The sequence below is a fragment of the Stenella coeruleoalba genome (genome assembly GCF_951394435.1).
Source record: "Stenella coeruleoalba genome assembly, chromosome: 3".
In the NCBI taxonomy this organism is placed as follows: domain Eukaryota; kingdom Metazoa; phylum Chordata; class Mammalia; order Artiodactyla; family Delphinidae; genus Stenella; species Stenella coeruleoalba.
Genome location: NC_137148.1, coordinates 51,152,055 through 51,172,670, shown reverse-complemented (window position 1 = coordinate 51,172,670; position 20,616 = coordinate 51,152,055). Strand labels below are relative to the sequence as shown.

Below are 20,616 nucleotides of genomic sequence, written 5' to 3'. Positions count from 1 at the left end.
TTTGAGGGAGTCCATCTTCCATTTCTTATAAAAATTTTCAGCACACTAGGAAAAGAAGGAAGCTTCATCAGCCTGATATGGGATGTCCATAAAAAACAGAAAGATTACACTATACTTAATGGTAAAAGACTGAATGTTTCCGTAACATAAGGAACAAATCAAAGATGTCCATTCCTACCACTTATTTTCAACATTGTAGTGTGGATTCTAGTCATGTAATAAGGCAAGAAAAACAAATTAAAGTCATCCAGATTAGAAAAGGAAGAGTAAAAACTCTTTTTTGCAGATGACTTGATCATCTACGTAGAAAGCCTAGAAGAAAAGTTCTAAAACTAATAACTACGTTTAGCCAAGTTGTAGGATGCAAGATCAATCAATGGGCAAAAAATCAATGTATTTCTGTATGCTGGCAGTGAAAAATCAGAAATTGAAATTTTAAAAATACCTATTATAATAGCATTAAAAGCATGAAATACTTAAGGATAAATCTGACAAAAGATGTGCAAGACTGAAACATACAAAACATTGATGAGGGATATTAAAGAAATGAATAAATCAAGATATACCATATTCATGGACTAGAAGATTCAATCTTTTTAAAAGTTAGTTCTCACTCTTTGACATAAATCGTAGCAGTATCCTTCTGGATCTGCCTCTTATAGTAATGAAAATGACAACAAACATAAACAAGTGGGACCTAACTAAACTTAAAAGCTTTTTCACAGCAAAGCAAACCATAAACAAAATGGCAGTCAACCCACAGAATGGGAGAAAATATTTGCAAATGAAGCGAGTAACAAAGGATTACTCTCCAAAATATACTAACAGCTCATGCAGCTCAATATCAAAAAAAACAACCCAGTCAAAAAATGGTCAGAAGATCTAAATAGACGTTTCTCCAAAGAAGTCATACAGGTGGCCAACATGCACATGAAAAGATGCTCAACATCACTAATTTTTAGAGAAATGCAAATCAAAACTACAATGAGGTATCACCTCACACTAGTCAGAATGGCCATCATCAAAAAGCCTACAAACAATAAATGCTGGAGAGGGTGTGGAGAAAAGGGAACGTTCCTACACTGTTGGTGGGAATGTAAATTGGTACAGCCACTATGGAGAATAGTATGGAGGTTCCTTAAAAAACTAAAACTAGAGCTACCACATGATCCAGCAGTCCCACTCCTGGGCATATATCCAGAAAAAAAACAATTTGAAAAGATACATGCACCCCAGCGTTCACTGCAGCACTATTTACAATAGCTGAGACATGGAAACAGCCTAAATGTTCATTGACAGCGGAATGGATAAAGAAGATGTGGTACATGTATACAATGGAATGTAACTCTGCCATAAAAAAGAATGAAATAATGCCATTTGCAGTGACATGGATGGACCTAGAGATTATCATACTAAGTGAAATAAGTTAGACAAAGAAAAATGTATATCACTTATATGTGGAATCTAAAAAGATGATACAGGTGAACTTACTTACAAAACAGAAACAGACTCACAGACTTGGAAAACATACTTATGGTTACCAAAGGGGAAAGGTGGGTGGGAGATAAATTAGGAGTTTGGGACTAACATATACACATGACTGTATATTAAAATAAATAATCAACAAGGACCTACTGTATACCACAGGGAACTCTACTCAGTATTCTGTAATAACCTATATGAGAAAAGAATCTGAAAAAGAATGGCTATATGTATAACTGAATCACTTTGCTGTACACCTGAAACTAACACAACATTGTAAATCAATATAAAATAAAAATTAAATTTAAAAAATAATTAAAATGTCAGTTCTCTCCAACTTGATTTATAGATTCAAACTAATTACAATCAAATTCAAGCATGCTGTTTTAGACACGACAAGTCAATTCTAAAGTTCTTGTGGAAATGTAAAGAACCTAGAATAGTCAAAATACTTTGAAAAAGAGCTAAAGTTGGTAAGATTAACACAACCTACTTTCAGAACTTTCTGTAAAGCTACAAGTAATCCCAACAATGTGCTATTGATATAAAAGTTGATTAGTATAAATGAATAGCACCATACATATATGGCCAATTCATTTTTTTTAACTTTTTATTTTGAGATAATTGTAGATTCATATGCAGCTTTAAGAAATAATACAGAGAATTCCTTGTACCCTTTACCCAGTTTCCCTCATCTTCCAAAATTGTATTACAGTATCACAGCCAGGACATTGATTTTGATACAATCAATGTACACAATATTTCTAACACTACAAGGATCACTCATATTGCCCTTCTATAGCCATACCTTTCCTCTTGTCCTTACTTAATCTCTGGCAACCAAAATTTTGCTATTTCTCTAATACTGTAATTTGAAAAATGTTTTATAAATGAAACCATACTTTTCCAGATTGTATTTTTTTCACTAGCCATAATTCTCTGGAGATTCACTCAGGTTGCTATATTTATAAATAGTTTGTTCCTTTTTATTATTGAACAGTAGTCTATTATATGGATACCACAGTTTAAGCATTCACCCTTTTAAGGACATCTGAGTTGTTTCCAGTTTGGGGCTATTACAAATAAAGCTGCTTTCAACAGGATTTGGATAAACATAAATCTTTATTTCCATTAGATAATTATCCAAGAGCACAATTGCTGGGTTTTATGGTAGTTGCATATTTAGTTTCTTAATAAACTGCCAAACTGTTTTCAACAGTGGCTATACTATTTTACATCCCTACCAAAGCATGTATGAGTGGCCCCATTTCTCTGTATCCTCACCAGCATTGGATTTTGTCAGTTTTAAAAAATCTTAGCTTTTTGATGATGTACAATTACATCTCAATGTAGTTTTAATTTATATTTCCCCGATGGCTGATAATGTTAAACATTATTTCATAGTATTGAATGTTGAGTTCTTTACATATTCTAGATACTAGTCCTTTTTTTTTTTTACATCATTATTGGAGTACAATTGCTTCACAATGGTGTGTCAGTTTCTGCCCTACAACAAAGTGAATCAGTTATACATATACATATGTTCCCATATCTCTTCCCTCTTGCGTCTCACTCCCTCCCACCCTCCCTATCCCACCCCTCCAGGTGGTCACAAAGCACCGAGGTGATCTCTCTGTGCTGTGTGGCTGCTCCCCACTAGCTATCTGTTCTACATTTGGTAGTGCATACATGTCCATGCCACTCTCTCGCCCCGTCACAGCTTACCCTTCCCCCTCCCCATATCCTCAAGTCCATTCTCTAGTAGGTCTGTGTCTTTATTCCTGTCTTACCCTTAGGTTCTTCTGACATTATTTTTTCTTAAATTCCATATATATGTGTTAGCATACGCTATTTGTCTTTCTCTTTCTGACTTACTTCACTCTGTATGACAGACTCTAGGTCCATGCACCTCATTACAAATAGCTCAATTTCGTTTCCTTTAATGGCTGAGTATTATTCCATGGTATATATCTGCCACATCTTCTTTATCCATTCATCCAATGATGGACACTTAGGTTGTTTCCATCTCCAGGCTATTGTAAATAGAGCTGCAATGAACATTTTGGTACATGACTCTTTTTGAATTATGGTTTTCTCAGTGTATATGCACAGTAGTGGGATTGCTGGGTCATATGGTAGTTCTATTTGTAGTTTTTTAAGGAACCTCCATACTGTTCTCCATAGTGGCTGTATCAATTTACATTCCCACCAACAGGGCAAGAGGGTTCCCTTTTGTCCACACCCTCTCCAGCATTTATTGTTTCTAGATTTTTTGATGTTGGCCATTCTGACTGGTGTGAGATGATATCTCATTGTAGTTTTGATTTGCATTTCTCTAATGATTAATGATGTCGAGCATTCTTTTATGTGTTTGTTGGCAGTCTGTATATCTTCTTTGGAGAAATGTCTATTTAGGTCTTCTGCCCATTTTTGGATTGGGTTGTTTGTTTTTTGATACTGAGCTGCATGAGCTGCTTGTAAATTTTGGAGATTAATCCTTTGTCAGTTGCTTCATTTGGAAATATTTTCTCCCATTCTGAGGGTTGTCTTTTGGCCTTGTTTATGGTATCCTTTGCTGTGCAAAAGCTTTGAATTTTCATTAGGTCCCATTTGATTATTTTTGTTTTTATTTCCATTTCTCTAGGAGGTGGGTCAAAAAGGATCTTGCTGTGATTTATGTCATAGATGTTCTGCCTATGTTTTCCTCTAAGGGTCTGATAGTTTCTGGCCTTACATTTAGGTCTTTAATCCATTTTGAGTTTATTTTTGTGTATGGTGTTAGGGAGTGTTCTAATTGCATTCTTTTACATGTAGCTCTCCAGTTTTCCCAGCACCACTTATTGAAGAGGCTGTCATTTCTCCACTGTACATTCCTGCCTCCTTTATCAAAGATATGGTGACCATATGTGCATGGGTTTATCTCTGCACTTTCTATCCTGTTCCATTGATCTATATATCTGTTTTTGTGCCAGTACCATACTGTCTTGATTACTGTAGTTTTGTAGTATAGTCTGAAGTCAGGGAGCCTGATTCCTCCAGCTCCATTTTTTGTTCTCAAGGTTGCTTTGGCTATTCGGGGTCTTTTGTGTTTCCATACAAATTGTGAGCTTTTTTGTTCTACTTCTGTGAAAAATGCCAGTGGTAGTTTGATAGGGATTGCATTGACTCTGTAGAGTGCTTTGGGTAGTAGAGTCATTTTCACAATGTTGATTCTACCAATCCAAAAACATGGTATATCTCTCCATCTATTTGTATCATCTTTAATTTCTTTCATCAGTGTCTTATAATTTTCTGCATACAGGTCTTTTGTCTCCTTAGGTAGGTTTATTCCTAGATACTTTATTCTTTTTGTTGCAGTGGTAAATGGGAGTGTTTTCTTAATTTGTCTTTCAGATTTTTCATCATTAGTGTATAGGAATGCAAGAGATTTCTGTGCATTAATTTTGTATCCTGCTACTTTACCAAATTCATTGATTAGCTCTAGTAGTTTTCTGGTAGCATCTTTAGGATTCTGTATGTATAGTATCATGTCATCTGCAAATAGTGACAGCTTTACTTCTTCTTTTCCAATTTGGATTCCTTTTATTTCCTTTTCTTCTCTAATTGCTATGGCTTAAACTTCCAAAACTATGTTGAAGAAGAGTGGTGAGAGTGGGCAACCTTGTCTTGTTCCTGATCTTAGTGGAAATGGTTTCAGTTTTTCACCATTGAGGACAATGTTGGCTGTAGGTTTGTCATATATGGCCTTTATTATGCTGAGGAAAGTTCCCTCTATGCGTACTTTCTGCAGGGTTTTTATCATAAATGCATGCTGAATTTTGTCCAAAGCTTTCTCTGCATCTATTGAGATGATCATATGGGTTTTCTCCTTCAATTTGTTAATATGGTGTATCACGTTGATTGATTTACGTATATTGAAGAATCCTTGCATTCCTGGAATAAACCCACTTGATCATGGTGTATGATCCTTTTAATGTGCTGTTGGATTCTGTTTGCTAGTATTTTGTTGAGGATTTTTGCATCTATGTTAATCAGTGATATTGGCCTGTAGTTTTGTCTTCTTGTGACATCCTTGTCTGGTTTTGGTATCAGGGTGATTGATGGTGGCCTCGTAGAATGTGTTTGGGAGTGTTCCTCCCTCTGCTATATTTTGGAAGAGTTTGAGAAGGATAGGTGTTAGCTGTTCCCTAAATGTTTGATAGAATTCACCTGTGAAGCCATCTGGTCCTGGGCTTTTGTTTCTTGGAAGATTTTTAATCACAGTTTCAATTTCAGTGCTTGAGATTGGTCTGTTCATATTTTCTATATCTTCCTGATTCAGTCTTGGCAGGTTGTGCATTTCTAAGAATTGTCCATTTTTTCCAGGTTGTCCATTTTATTGGCATAGAGTTGCTTGTAGTAATCTCTCATGATCTTTTGTATTTCTGCAGTGTCACTTCTCCTTTTTCATTTCTAATTCTATTGATTTCAGTCTTCTCCCTTTTTTTCTTGATGAGTCTGGCTAATGGTTTATCAATTTTGTTTATCTTCTCAAAGAACCAGCTTTTAGTTTTATTGATCTTTGCTATTGTTTCCTTCATTTCTTTTTCATTTATTTCTGATCTGATTTTTATGATTTCTTTCCTTCTGCTAACTTTGGGGTTTTTTTGATCTTCTTTCTCTAATTGCTTTAGGTGCAAGGTTAGGTTGTTTATTCGAGATGTTTCCTGTTTCTTAAGGTAGGATTGTATTGCTGTAAACTTCCCTCTTAGAACTGCTTTTTCTGCATCCCATAGGTTTTGGGTCGTCAGGTCTCCATTGTCATTTGTTTCTAGGTATTTTTTATTTCCTCTTTGATTTCTTCAATGATCACTTCGTTATTAAGTAGTGTATAGTTTAGCCTCCATGTGTTTGTATTTTTTACAGATCTTTTTCTGTAATTGATATCTAGTCTCATAGTGTTGTGGTCGGAACAGATACTTGAGACAATTTCAGTTTTCTTAAATTTACCAAGACTTGGTTTGTGAACCAAGATATGATCTATCCTGGAGAATGTTTCATGAGCACTTGAGAAAAATGTGTATTCTGTTGTTTTTGGATGGAATGTCCTATAAATATCAATTAAGTCCATCTTGTTTAATGTATCATTTAAAGCTTGTGTTTCCTTATTTATTTTCATTTTGGAAGATCTGTCCACTGGTGAAAGTGGGGTATTAAAGTCCCCTACTATGAATGTGTTACTGTCGATTTCCCCTTTTATGGCTGTTAGTATTTGCCTTATGTATTGAGGTGCTCCTATGTTGAGTGCATAAATATTTACAATTGTTATATCTTCTTCTTGGATCGATCCCTTGATCATTATGTAGTGTCTCTTGTAATAGTCTTTATTTTAAAGTCTATTTTGTCTGATATGAGAATTGCTACTCCAGCTTTCTTTTGGTTTCCATTTGCATGGAATATCTTTTTCCATCCCCTTACTTTCAGTCTGTATGTGTCTCTAGGTCTGAAGTGGGTCTCTTGTAGACAGCATATATATGGGTCTTGTTTTGGTATCCATTCAGCCAATCTGTGTCTTTTGGTGGGAGCATTTAGTCCATTTCCATTTAAGGTAATTATCGATATGTATGTTCCTATTCCCATTTTCTTAATTGTTTTAGGTTCATGATTGTAGGTCTTTTCCTTCTCTTGTGTTTCTTGCCTAGAGAAGTTCCTTTAGCATTTGTTGTAAAGCTGGTTTGGTGGTGCTGAACTGTCTCAGCTTTTGCTTGTCTGTAAAGGTTTTATTTTCTCCATCAGATCTGAATGAGATCCTTGCTGGCTAGAGTAATCTTGGTTGCAGGTTTTTCTCCTTCATCACTTTCAGTATGTCCTGCCAGTCCCTTCTGGCTTGCAGAGTTTCTGCTGAAAGATCAGCTGTTAACCTTATGGGGATTCCCTTGTGTGTTATTTGTTGTTTTTCCCTTGCTGCTTTTAATATGTTTTCTTTGTATTTAATTTTTGACAGTTTGATTAATATGTGTCTTGGCGTATTTCCCTTTGGATTTATCCAGTATGGGACTCTCTGTGCTTCCTGTACTTGATTAACTATTTCCTTTCCCATATTAGGGAAGTTTTCAACTACAATCTCTTCAAATATTTTCTCAGTCCCTTTCTTTTTCTCTTCTTCTTCTGGAACCCCTATAATTCGAATGTTGGTGCATTTAATGTTGTCCCAGAGGTTTCTGAAACTGTTCTCAGTTCTTTTCATACTTTTTTCTTTATTCTGCTCTGCAGTAGTTATTTCCACTATTTTATCTTCCAGGTCACTTATCCGTTCTTCTGCCTCAGTTATTCTGCTATTGATCCCATTTAGAGTAGTTTTAATTTCATTTATTGTGTTGTTCATCGTTGCTTGTTTCATCTTTAGTTCTTCTAGGTCCTTGTTAAATGTTTCTTGCATTTTGTCTATTCTATTTCCAAGATTTTGGATCATCTTTACTATCATTATTCTGAATTCTTTTTCAGGTAGACTGCCTATTTCCTTTTCATTTGTTAGGTCTGGTGGGTTTTTATCTTGCTTCTTCATCTGCTGTGTGTTTTTCTGTCTTCTCATTTTGCTTATCTTACTGTGTTTGGGGTCTCCTTTTTGCAGGCTGCAGGTTCGTAGTTCCCGTTGTTTTTGGTGTCTGTCCCCAGTGGCTAAGGTTGGTTCAGTGGGTTGTGTAGGCTTCCTGTTGGAGAGGATTAGTGCCTGTGTTCTGGTGGATGAGGCTGGATCTTGTCTTTCTGGTGGACAGGTCCATGTGTGTTCTGGGGTGTCTGTGGACTTATTACGATTTTAGGCAGCCTCTCTGCTAATGGGTGGGGTTTTGTTCCTGTTTTGCTAGTTGTTTGGCATAGGGTGTCCAGCACTGTAGCTTGCTGGTCGTTGAGTGAAGCTGGGTGCTGGTGTTGAGATGGATATCTCTGGGAGATTTTCGCCATTTGATTTTATGTGGAGCTGGGAGGTCTCCTGTGGACCAGTGTCCTGAAGTTGGCTCTCCCACCTCAGAGTTACAGCACTGACTCCTGGCTGCAGCACCAAGAGCCTTTCGTCCACACAGCTCAGAATAAAAGGGAGAAAAAGTAGAAAGAAAGAAAGGAAAGAAAGAAAGCAAGGAAGGAAGAAGGGAGGGAGGGAGGAGGGAAGGAGGGAAAGAAGGAAAGAAAGAAGATAAAAAAGTAAGATAAAATAAAATAAAGTTATTAAAATAAAAAATAATTATTAAGAAAAAAATTTTTTAAAGAAAAAAAAACGGACAGAACCCTTGGACAAATGATGAAAGCAAAGCTATACAGACAAAATCTCACACAGAAGCATACACATACACACTCACGAAAAAAGGAAAAGGGGAAAAAATCATAAATCTTGCTCTCCAAGTCCACCTCCTCAATTTGGGATGATTCGTTGTCTATTCAGGTATTCCACAGATGCAGGGTACATCAAGTTGATTGTGGAGCTTTAATCCGCTGCTTCTGAGGCTGCTGGGAGAGGTTTCCCTTTCTCTTCTTTGTTGTCACAGCTGCCGGGGCTCAGCTTTGTATTTGGCCCCGCCTCTACATGGAGGTCACCGGAGGGCATCTGTTCTTCGCTCAGACAGGACAGGGTTAAAGGAGTAGCTTCGGGGACGCTGGCTCACTCAGGCCGGGGGAGGGAGGGGTACGGAGTGCGGGGCGAGCCTGCGGCGGCAGAGGCCGGCGTGACGTTGCACCAGCCTGAGGCGCGCCGTGCCTTCTCCCGGGGAAGTTGTCCCTGGATCCCGGGACCCTGGCAGTGGCGGGCTGCACAGGTTCCCCGGAAGGGGGGTGTTGATAGTGACCTGTGCTCGCACACAGGCTTCTTGGTGGCGGCAGCAGCAGCCTTAGCGTCTCATGCCCGTCTCTGGGGTCCGCGCTTTTAGCCGTGGCTCGCACCCGTCTCTGGAGCTCCTTTAATCAGCGCTCTTAATCCCCTCTCCTTGCGCACCAGGAAACAAAGAGGGAAGAAAAAGTCTCTTGCCTCTTCGGCAGGTCCAGACTTTTCCCCGGACTCCCTCCCGGCTAGCCATGGTGCACTAAACCCCTGCAGGCTGTGTTCACGCCGCCAACCCCAGTCCTCTCCCTGCTCTCCGACCAAAGCCCGAGCCTCAGCTCCCAGCCCCGCCCGCCCCGGCCCGTGAGCAGACAAACCTCTCGGGCTGGTGAGTGCTGGTCCGCACCGATCCTCTGTGCGAGTATCTCTCCGCTTTGCCCTCTGCAACCCTGTTGCTGTGCTCTCCTCCGTGGCTGCGAAGCTTCCCCCTCCGCCACCTGCAGTCTCCTCCCGTGAAGGGGCTTCCTAGTGTGTGGAAACCTTTCCTCCTTCACAGCTCCCTCCCACTGGTGCAGGTCCCGTCCCTATCCTTTTGTCTCTGTTTATTCTTCTTTCTTTTGCCCTTCCCAGGTACGTGGGGACTTTCTTGCGTTTTGGGAGGTCTGAGGTCTGCCAGTGTTCAGTAGGTGTTCTGTAGGATTTGTTCCACGTGTAGATGTATTTCTGGTGTATCTGTGGGGAGGAAGGTGATCTCTGCGTCTTACACTTCGCCATCTTCCCCTCGTTAGATACTAGTCCTTTTTTAGATGCCTGGTTTGCAAATATTTATCCCAATATGTAGCTTTTCTTTTCATCCTCTTAATAGGTGTTTCACAGAACAATAGTTTTTTAATTTTGATAAAGTCCAATTTATTAATTTTTCCTCTTATAGATTGTGCTTTGGTTTCAAGTGTAACTCTTTGCCTGTCTCTTGGTCTCCTTTACTTTTTTCTTAAGTTTTTATAGATTTATATTTTACATTAGGTCCATCATCCATTTGATTTGATTATTGTATAAAATGTGAAACTTAGAGCACTTAGTATTTTGCTTAAGAATGACCACTTGTTCCAGCACTGTTTATTGAAAGGCTATCTTTCTTCCATTGAATTGCTTTTGTGCTCTTGCCAAAAATAAGTTGGTCCTATTTGTGTCGGGTTGTTTCTGGGCTGTCTATAATGTTCCATTGATCTATGTATCTATCCCGCCACCCCGTCTTGATTAATGTAGCTATATAATAAGTCTCAAAGTTGGAGGGACTGATTTTTTCTACTTTATTCTTCATTTTCAAAATTGTTTCAACTATTTTAGTTTCTTTTCCCTTCCATATAAATTTTAGAATAATGTTTATATCTACAAAGAATCTTGCTGGAATTTTGATAGGGATTGCCTTAAACATGTTTATCAATTTGGGGAGAATTGACACCTTTACTGTGTTGAGTTTTCCAACCCATAAATCCAGTATGTCTCTCTGTTTATTTAAATCTTTGATTTCTTTTCTCAGCATGGTGTAGTTTTAGGATTATACCTATAAATTTTTTTTGAAAAATTGTAAATGTTTTTTTTTCTTTCGTTGTCTGCATGTTCATTACAAGTATATAGAAGTACAAATGACTTTATGTTTATCTTTTATCTTTGCTAAACTCACTGATTAGTTCTAGGAGTTTTTGGTAGATTCTTTGGAATTTTCTATGTAAACCATCATGTCATCTGCAAATAAGAACAGTTTTATTTCTTCCATTTTGATCTGTAAGCCTTTTGTTTTCCTTTCTTGATTTATTGCTATGGCTAGAACTTATAGCACTATGTTGAAAAAGAGCAGTGAGAGATGAATTCTTATCTGGATTCCACTTCTAGGGGAAAAACCATGTAGATCTTAATGGTTAGCTGTATGTTTTTTTGGTAGCAGCTCTTTATCAAGTTGAGGAAGTTTCCCTCTATTCCTATTTTTAAAGAGTTTTTATCATGAATGGGTGTCAGGTTTTGCCAAATGCATTTTCTGCATCAGTTGATATGATCCTACAATTTTTCTTCTTTAGCCTCTTAATACAGTGGATTACATTAAATTTTTGAATATTCAACCAGCCTTGCATCCCTTGAATAAATCACACTTGGTCACAATGTATAACTTTTTTTTATTTTTATTTTTATTTATTTTTTTTGCGGTATGCGGGCCTCTCACTGTTGTGGCCTCTCCCGTTACGGAGCACAGGCTCCAGACGCACAGGCTCAGCGGCCATGGCTCACGGGCCTAGCCGCCCCGCGGCATGTGAGATCTTCCCAGACCGGGGCACGAACCCATATCCCCTGCATCTGCAGGCGGACTCTCAACCTGTGCCACCAGGGAAGCCCTAGATTCTGTTAATTTATGGTGTTGTTGAGTTCTTCTATATCCTTGCTAACTTTATGTGTAGTTTCTGTCAGTTGCTGAGAGAAGGATGTTGAAGTCTCCAGCTATCATGGATTTGTCTGTTTCTCCCTTCAGGTCTATCGTTTTTGCTTCATGTATTTTTCAGCTCTGTTGTTTGGTGCATACACACTTAGGACTGCTATGTCTTCTTGGTGGGTTGAAACCTTTATTGTTATATAATGTCTGTCTCTCTCACTGGTTATTTTCTTTGTTCTAAAGTCTGTTTTATCTGATATTAATATAGCCATTCTAGCTTTCCTTTGATGTTTGTGTTACATCTCCATTTCTGTCCTTTTGCTTTCAGTGTGCCTATATCATTATATTTGAGGTGAGAGCCTTATAGACAGCATGTAGATGAGTCATATTTCTCAATCCACTCTGCCAATTTCATTGGTTTTTTTTTTTTAATGCTTGGCTTTTTTTGTTTATTTTTGTTTATTTTTATTTATTTATTTTTGGCTGTGTTGGGTCTTCATTTCTGTGCGAGGGCTTTCTCTAGTTGTGGTAAGCGGGGGGCCACTCTTCATCGCGGTGCGCGGGCCTCTCACTATCGCGGCCTCCCTTGTTGCGGAGCACAGGCTCCAGACACGCAGGCTCAGTAGTTGTGGTTCATGGGCCCAGCCGCTCCGTGGCATGTGGGATCTTCCCAGACCAAGGCTCAAACTCGTGTCCCCTGCATTAGCAGGCAGATTCTCAACCACTGCGCCACCAGGGAAGCCCCATTGGTATTCTTTTGAAGTTTAATATAATTATATGTTAGGGCTTAAGTCTGCCATTTTATTATTTGTTTTCTGATTATTCTGTTTTTTTATTTCTCTGTTCTTTTTTTTTCCCTACCTTTCTGTGGGGTCCCATGGAGTATTTTTTTAGGCTTGTCTATAGTGCTTTGATTTCACTCTAGTGTCACTTGAACACTTGTACAGTTCCATTTTGATGTATCTATAGTGTCTTTGAATATATCCATAATGTTTAAAATTTTTTCTGTAGTGTTCTGTATAACATTTTCAATGGTTATTCTAGGTATTACATTATGTATACATAATTTATCATAATCTACTGGTGTTGTCATTTTACTAGTTCAAGTGAAATGTAGAAAACTAACCTCTCTTTATGTACTTTTACCCTCTCCCATTTATAGTCATCCTCAGTATGTTCCGTGCATACACATAGAACTACATCAGACACTGTTATAGTTTTTGCTTCCACCCTCAAACAAAATTTAGAAATTCAAAAGAAAGCAAGCCTGTTGCACCCATATTTTTGCTTACTGTGTTCTTTCTTCTTGATGTTACAGCATTTCCTTTCCTTTAGATAACTTCCTGTAGCCATTCTTTTGGGGAGTGTCTGCTGGTGACAGATTCTTTTAGTTTTCCTTTATCTGAGAACATCTTGATTTCTTTTCATTTTTTTAAACATCTTTATTGGAGTATAATTGTTTTACAATGGTGTGTTAGTTTCTGCTTTATAACAAAGTGAATCAGTTATACATGTACATATATCCCCATATCTCTTCCCTCTTGCGTCTCCCTCCCTCCCACCCTCCCTATCCCACCCCTCTAGGTGGTCACAAAACACCAAGCTTATCTCCCTGTGCTATGCGGCTGCTTCCCACTAGCTATCTGTTCTACATTTAGTAGTGCATACATGTCCATGCCTCTCTCTCACTTTGTACCAGCTTACCCATCCCCCTCCCCATATCCTCAAGTCCATTCTCTAGTAGGTCTATGTCTTTATTCCCGTCTTGTCCCTAGGTTCTTCATGACCATTTTTCTTACTTTTAGATTCCATATATATATATATATATATATATATATGTTAGCATACAGTATTTGTTTTTCTCTTTCTGACTTCATTCTGAATGACAGACTCTCGGTCCATCCACCTCACTACAAATAACTCAATTTCATCTCTTTTTATGGCTGAGTAATATTCCATTGTATATATATGTGCCACATCTTGTTTATCCATTCGTCTGTTGATGGACACTTAGGTTGCTTCGTGTCCTGGCTATTGTAAATATAGCTGCAATGAACATTGTGGTACGTGACTCTTGTTGAATTAAGATTTTCTCGGGGTATATGCCAGTAGTGGGATTGCTGGGTCGTATGATGGTTCTATTTTTAGTTTTTTAAGGAACCTCCATCTGTTCTCCATAGTGGCTGTAGCAATTTACATTCCCACCAACAGTGCAAGAGGGTTCCCTTTTCTCCACACCCTCTCCAGCATTATTGTTTGTAGAGTTTTTGATGATGGCCATTCTGACTTGTGTGAGGTGATATCTCATTGTAGTTTTGATATGCATTTCTCTAATGATTAATGATGTTGAGCATTCTTTCATGTGTTTGTTGGCAATCTGTATGTCTTCTTTGGAGAAATGTCTATTTAGGTCTTCTGCCCATTTTTGGATTGGGTTGTTTGTTTTTTTGTTATTGAGCTGCATGAGCTGCTTGTAAATTTTGGAGATTAATCCTTTGTCAGTTGCTTCATTTACAAATATTTTCTCCCATTCTGAGAGTTGTCTTTTGGTCTTGTTTATGGTTTCCTTTGCTGTGCAAAAGCTTTGAAGTTTCATTAGGTCCCATTTGTTTATTTTTGTTTTTATTTCCATTTCTCTAGGAGGTGTGTCAAAAAGGATCTTGCTGTGTTATGTCATAGAGTGTTCTGCCTATGTTTTCCTCTAACACTTTAATAGTGTCTGGCCTTACATTTAGTTCTTTAATCCATTTTGAGTTTATTTTTGTGTATGGTGTTAGGGAGTGTTCTAATTGCATTCTTTTACATGTAGCTCTCCAGTTTTCTCAGCACCACTTATTTAAGAGGCTGTCTTTTCTCCACTGTATATTCTTGCCTCCTTTATCAAAGATAAGGTGACCATATGTGCGTGGGTTTATCTCTGGACTTTCTATCCTGTTCCATTGATCTATATTTCTGTTTTTGTACCAGTACCATACGGTCTTAATTACTGTAGCTTTGTAGTATAGTGTGTAGTCGGGGAGCCTGATTCCTCCAGCTGTGTTTTTGTTTCTCAAGATTGCTTTGGGTATTCAGGGTCTTTTGTGTTTCCATACAAATTGTGAGCATTTTTGTTCTAGTTCTGTGAAAAATGCCAGTGGTAGTTTGATAGGGATTGCATTGAATCTGTAGATTGCTTTGGGTAGTAGAGTCATTTTCACAATGTTGATTCTACCAATCCAAGAACATGGTATATCTCTCCATCTATTTGTATCATCTTTAATTTCTTTCATCAGTGTCTTATAATTTTCTGCATACAGGTCTTTTGTCTCCTTAGGTAGGTTTATTCCTAGATACTTTATTCTTTTTGTTGCAGTGGTAAATGGGAGTGTTTTCTTAATTTGTCTTTCAGATTTTTCATCATTAGTGTATAGGAATGCAAGAGATTTCTGTGCATTAATTTTGTATCCTGCAACTTTACCAAATTCATTGATTAGCTCTAGTAGTTTTCTGGTAGCATCTTTAGGATTCTGTATGTATAGTATCATGTCATCTGCAAATAGTGACAGCTTTACTTCTTCTCTTCCGATTTGGATTCCTTTTATTTCCTTTTCTTCTCTAATTGCTATGGCTTAAACTTCCAAAACTATGTTGAAGAAGAGTGGTGAGAGTGGGCAACGTTGTCTTGTTCCTGATCTTAGTGGAAATGGTTTCAGTTTTTCACCATTGAGGATTATGTTAGCTGTGGGTTTGTCATATATGGCCTTTATTATGTTGAGGTAAGTTCCCTCTATGCTTACTTTCTGGAGAGTTTTTATCATAAATGGGTGTTGAATTTTGTCAAAAGCTTTCTCTGCATCTATTGAGATGATTATATGGGTTTTCTCCTTCAATTTGTTAATATGGTGTATCACATTGATTTGCGTATATTGAAGAATCCTTGCATCCCTGGGGTATAACCCACTTAATCATGGTGTATGATCCTTTTAATGTGCTGTTGGGTTGTGTTTGCTAGTATTTTGTTGAGGATTTTTGCATCTCTGTCCATCAGTGTTATTGGCCTGTAGTGTTCTTTCTTTGTGACATCTTTGTCTGGTTTTGTTATCAGAGTGATGGCGGCCTTGTGGCATGAGTTTGGGAGTATTCCTCCCTCTGCTATATTTTGGAAGAGTTTGAGAAGGATGGGTGTTAGCTGTTCTCTAAACGTTTGATAGAATTCGCCTGTGAAGCCATCTGTCTTTTCATTTTTGAAGAATATTTTCACTGGGTAGAGGATTCCAGGATTCCACTTCATTCTGGCTTCCATCTTTTCTGATAAGAAATGTGCTTTCATTCTAATTGTTTTGCTTCTATAAGTAACATATCATTTTTCTCTGACTGTTTTCAATATTTTTTCTTTGTCATTAGTTTTCAGAAGCTTAGTTATGATGTGTCTTGATATGAATTTCTTGAATTTATTTTGAATTGGTAGGTTTATGTCTTACCAAATTTAGGAAGTTTTCAGCAATTATTTCTTCAAGCACCTTTTTTTTTAGCCTTCTTTATCCTTGCTTTGCAGGACTCTAATGACATAAATATTAGCTCTTTTGCTGTTATCCCACAGGTTTCTGAAGCTCTGTTCTTTTTAAGTCTTTTTTCTCTCCATCATTCAGATAGGGTGATTTATATTGTTTTGTCTTCCTGTTCAGTGATTATTTCCTCTGTGTTTCCATTCTGCTCTTGAGCCCTTCCACTGAGTTTTTAATTTCAGTTTATTGTATTTTTAGTTCTAAAATTTCTATTTGTTTCTTCTTGGATTTTTTTAAAATTAATTAATTTATTTGTTTTTATTTTTGGCTGTGTTGGGTCTTTGTTGCTGTGTGCGGGCTTTCTCTAGTTGCAACGAGCAGGGGCTAGTCTTTGTTGCAGTGCACGGGCTTCTCATTGTCGTGGCTTCTCTTGTTATGGAGCATGGGCTCTAGGCGTGCGGGCTTCAGTAGTTGTGACATGCGGGCTCTAGAGCGCAGGCTTAGTATTTGTGGCACACGGGCTTAGTTGCTCCGCGACACGTGGGATCTTCCCAGACCAGGGATCGAACCTGTGTCCCCTGCATTGGCAGGTGGATTCTTAACCACTGAGCCACCAGGGAAGCCCTCTTCTTTGGATTTTTTTATTTCTTTGGGGATTTCTGTTTTTTCATTGTTTCAAGCATGTTCATAGTTGCCCATTGAAGCATTTTTATGATGGCTGCATTGAAATCTTTTTCAGATAATTCTAATATTTCTGTCATTGTGGTGTTGTCATCTGTTGTTTAATTTTGTATTCAATTAGAGGTCTTTCTGGTTCTTCATTTGATGATTTCTTTTCAGTTGAAATTTGGACATATATAAAACTCTGGCTTTTCTTTAAACCTTTTGTTTTATCTGATTTTCTCTGGTACCACTCCAGAAGGAAAATTGAGGATGCCAACTTGTTCCTGCCAGATGAAAATAAAAGTTCAGTTTCACCACTCAGCCTCTACCAAAACCTAAGGTGGACACGGCTTCTTCTTACTGCTGGGTGAAGGTCGGAATTTCAGCTCCCTGTGTGGTGCCCCCTGACACCATGGTGAGGGTAGTCTTGTTACCCCTGGGTGACAGTGAAAGCACTGACTTTCATTAGGTCTCTTCTGACAATACTTAAGCATGGAGGGGAGGAGTGCCTCATTACTGCTGGGTGGGGTTGGCAGTCCAGGCTCCTTGCGTGGTCTCCACTGACACTGTTAATGGAGGTCTTATTACTGGTCAGTGGGGATGAAAGTTTGTCTCACCACTTAGACTTCTCAGGAAGGGGGATTGAGATGTCTCATCACAGACTCACGGGGGGAAGTCTGTGTTCTTCACTCAGCCTTTGGTAATATGGGTGGGGGTGGTGCCCCATTTTTTTCTGTGGTGTTTGGCTGGAAATGGCAGTTACTATCTAAAAGTTTCCTGTCACTAGGCTGTCCCTTTCTTGGTCCTTTGGCTAGAGAGAGCAGGCTATTGTTGGGGTATTTTCGTCTGCACCTGTTGATATTGCCAGGTTGCCAGCTTCTTCAGCTGTAAGTCTGGGCTATATAAAGCAAAAAGAAATTTCAGGGAACTCAGCAGTGTGTCATTTTCTGGATTTCAAGATCCCTAGCTAGTGTCTGTCTTTCCACCTTTTACAGTCTTCTTATGCTTGTTTTTGTAATGTCTGGGGTTTGTAGTTATATTTAATGGGAGGAATAGGAAAAGTACATCTACTTCATCTTCCTAGAAGCAGAAGTTCAATTGATTTTTGACAGAGGTGAAAAGGCAGTTCTGTACAGAAAGAATAGTCTTTTCAGCAAATGGTGTTAGAATAAAAGAATATCAAAAAAAGTGTTAAGTGAAAGAAATAAGTTGGAAAATATGTATTATATGCCACAATCCATTTTTCAAATGACATAAAAACTTGGGACTTACATGTAATTATGTTTGTATAAGTGAATGTTTGTGTGTATTTGGTTATGTATAGAGAAAGCCTACAAGAATACACACCAAATTGTGTATTTAATAAACAAGATAGAGAATAGTATGTATTCTCTCCTTCCGAGATACCAACGACATAAATATTAGATGTGGTTATTGTCCCATGACCCTAGGATTTCATGATCCTAATTTTGCTTGAAAAAGAAGATTTTTAAAATTATACATGATTGTATTGTTTCGTTTCTTAAGGCCTGGAATAGTACCCACCAAACAGTCGACATTGATTTGCTTTAGGAATTAGAAATGAAATATTTGAATTTTTTACTTAATGTACTTAGTAGATTTGAAATCTGTATTAAAAGCATATAGTACTTTTATAATGTTTTTAATGAGTAAAAATAATCAAGAAAGGGGACATTGTTACAAAAAAAGTGCAGTATCCTAACAGTGAAATTCACCAACCAACAACCAAAATCAAAAAATGTATACATACCATATTAGTATATAAACTGATGGTGACCTGATTCTTTCCCCTCAACACACAGGAATAAATGAAGAAGAGGAGAAGAAAAAAGCAAAAAGCAAAGAGAAAATCAAGTTGAAAAAAAAAAGGAAAAGGTATTTTTTAACTTTTTTTTTAAAAAAGCAGGACTATGGCTCTAGATGGATTATAAAATTTTATTTTTCATGTTATAGTCCAGTTAATTTAATATTATCTTAATGAAAGTTAGGTGTTCAGTTGTTTCTGAAAATAACAAAATCCTTCATGTCAGGAATCAAAAATAAAGTCAGCATTCAGCCACCTTAAATTTTCTTTTTTGGAGCAAATCAAGGTATAAATAAATAACAGCCCCGCCCGCTTTTTTTTTTTTTTTTTTTTACATCTTTATTTGAGTATAATTGCTTTACAATGGTGTGTTAGTTTCTGCTTTATAACAAAGTGAATCAGTTATACATATACATATGTTCCCATCTCTTCCCTCTTGCATCTCCCTCCCTCCCACCCTCCCTATCCCACCCCTCTAGGTGGTCACAAAGCACCAAGCTGATCTCCCTGTGCTATGCGGCTGCTTCCCACTAGCTATCTACCTTACATTTAGTAGTGTATACATGTCCATGCCTCTCTCTCGCTTTGTCACAGCTTACCCTTCCCCCTCCCCATATCCTCAAGTCCATTCTCTAGTAGGTCTGTGTCTTTATTCCTGTCTTACCCCTAGGTTCTTCATGACATTTCCACCCACTTCTTTTATGTATTCTATTTGTATTCTAGAATTTTTAAGTTTTAGAACATAAGTTAAGTTTTTAATTGGACGTATGTCTAAATTCTTCACATATATATTTTGTCCTCATATGTATGAATTTGGAGCTTAAATATTTGTATTCTCAAAATATCATTGCCATGGCTAAGAAATTAATTTATTAATAGGATTTATGTACTCATTTGTCATGCTAAAAATACCTTCAGATCTTTCAGAATTCTCATCAGCCACCTATGAATTTTTACTATCAACTCTTTTAACAAAAACTGGTTAAAGAAATTGATCAAAAGACTTAAGAGGCAACTTCTTCCTTGGTTCATGAGTGCACTTTCATTTACACTAGAATAAACATGTACATATAGACACTTTTTAGGGCATTTAGCAGGTAGTAATATCTAGCTTGGACCTTAGTTCTCTGACAGTAGGTTCTGCACATCAGGTGTTGTCACTTTGTGGTTTTTATAGAGCATGTAATATATACATTCTAACACCCTCAGCTACTTTATAAATTGGAAAAGTTAACTCACTTTCAGGTGTTGGGAGTTAATAATGTTTAAGAACTAACACAGGAAGGTAGAGCTCAGTGTATTGTGTAGTCCGATGAGTGTATTGTTTAATCATTTGCATTAGCACAGCATGTGGATCGCTTACAGGAGAAGTGAGATTTTCTGTTTTCTTCCAAATTTTCATGTACTGGTTTTAGAGTAACATATTATTTACTCAAGCCTCTCTACCTTGGGCCTCCCCCACCTCAGACAGGGCCTGAAATTAAAAGAACTTTTCTAAGTACACTTAGCAAAGGTAACGCCACCTGATGTGGTTGCTCTGCCAAAGTATAACATTCTGCCTTAAAGAGAACCCAGGTCCAGAAAACCAAAGAAAAAAGTGCAGGCAGAGAAGCAGCGCTAGTTAGAATGTAGAGGTCAAGCAGGTCTTTAAACAGGAAAGTAGGCAATAGTTGAGAAAAAGAGTTGAAGAGAGTGCAAGAGAATACATGAGAAAATAAGCTCAGGAGATGACTAGAGTCTGAGAAGATGGACAAGGAAAAGGAAGGAACACAATGTTACAGAAATGGGGGGAGGCTGAGAGTCCCTGATCAAGGAAGGCAGTCAAGGAATTCGCACAATGAGTCACTCTACAGACACAACCTTGTAGTCTCGTGTTGTTTACTTTGCCTTCTACTGTATGTCTTTTAGGTTTTCTTAGTTTGGGTTTTAACTTCTAATGTTTAGATCACTC

General features: G+C 37.8%; 1 protein-coding gene across 1 annotated transcript in view; it reads left to right on the top strand.

Moving 5' to 3' along the window:
• The window catches only part of SREK1IP1 (SREK1 interacting protein 1), a 61,940-nt gene that overhangs the window by 34,289 nt on the left and 7,035 nt on the right, over positions 1–20,616 (top strand). Inside the window, exon 4 of the mRNA XM_079918335.1 lies at positions 18,664–18,736. Coding sequence (XP_079774461.1) covers positions 18,664–18,736 — 73 coding nt within the window. The remainder of the gene's footprint in view (positions 1–18,663; positions 18,737–20,616) is intronic.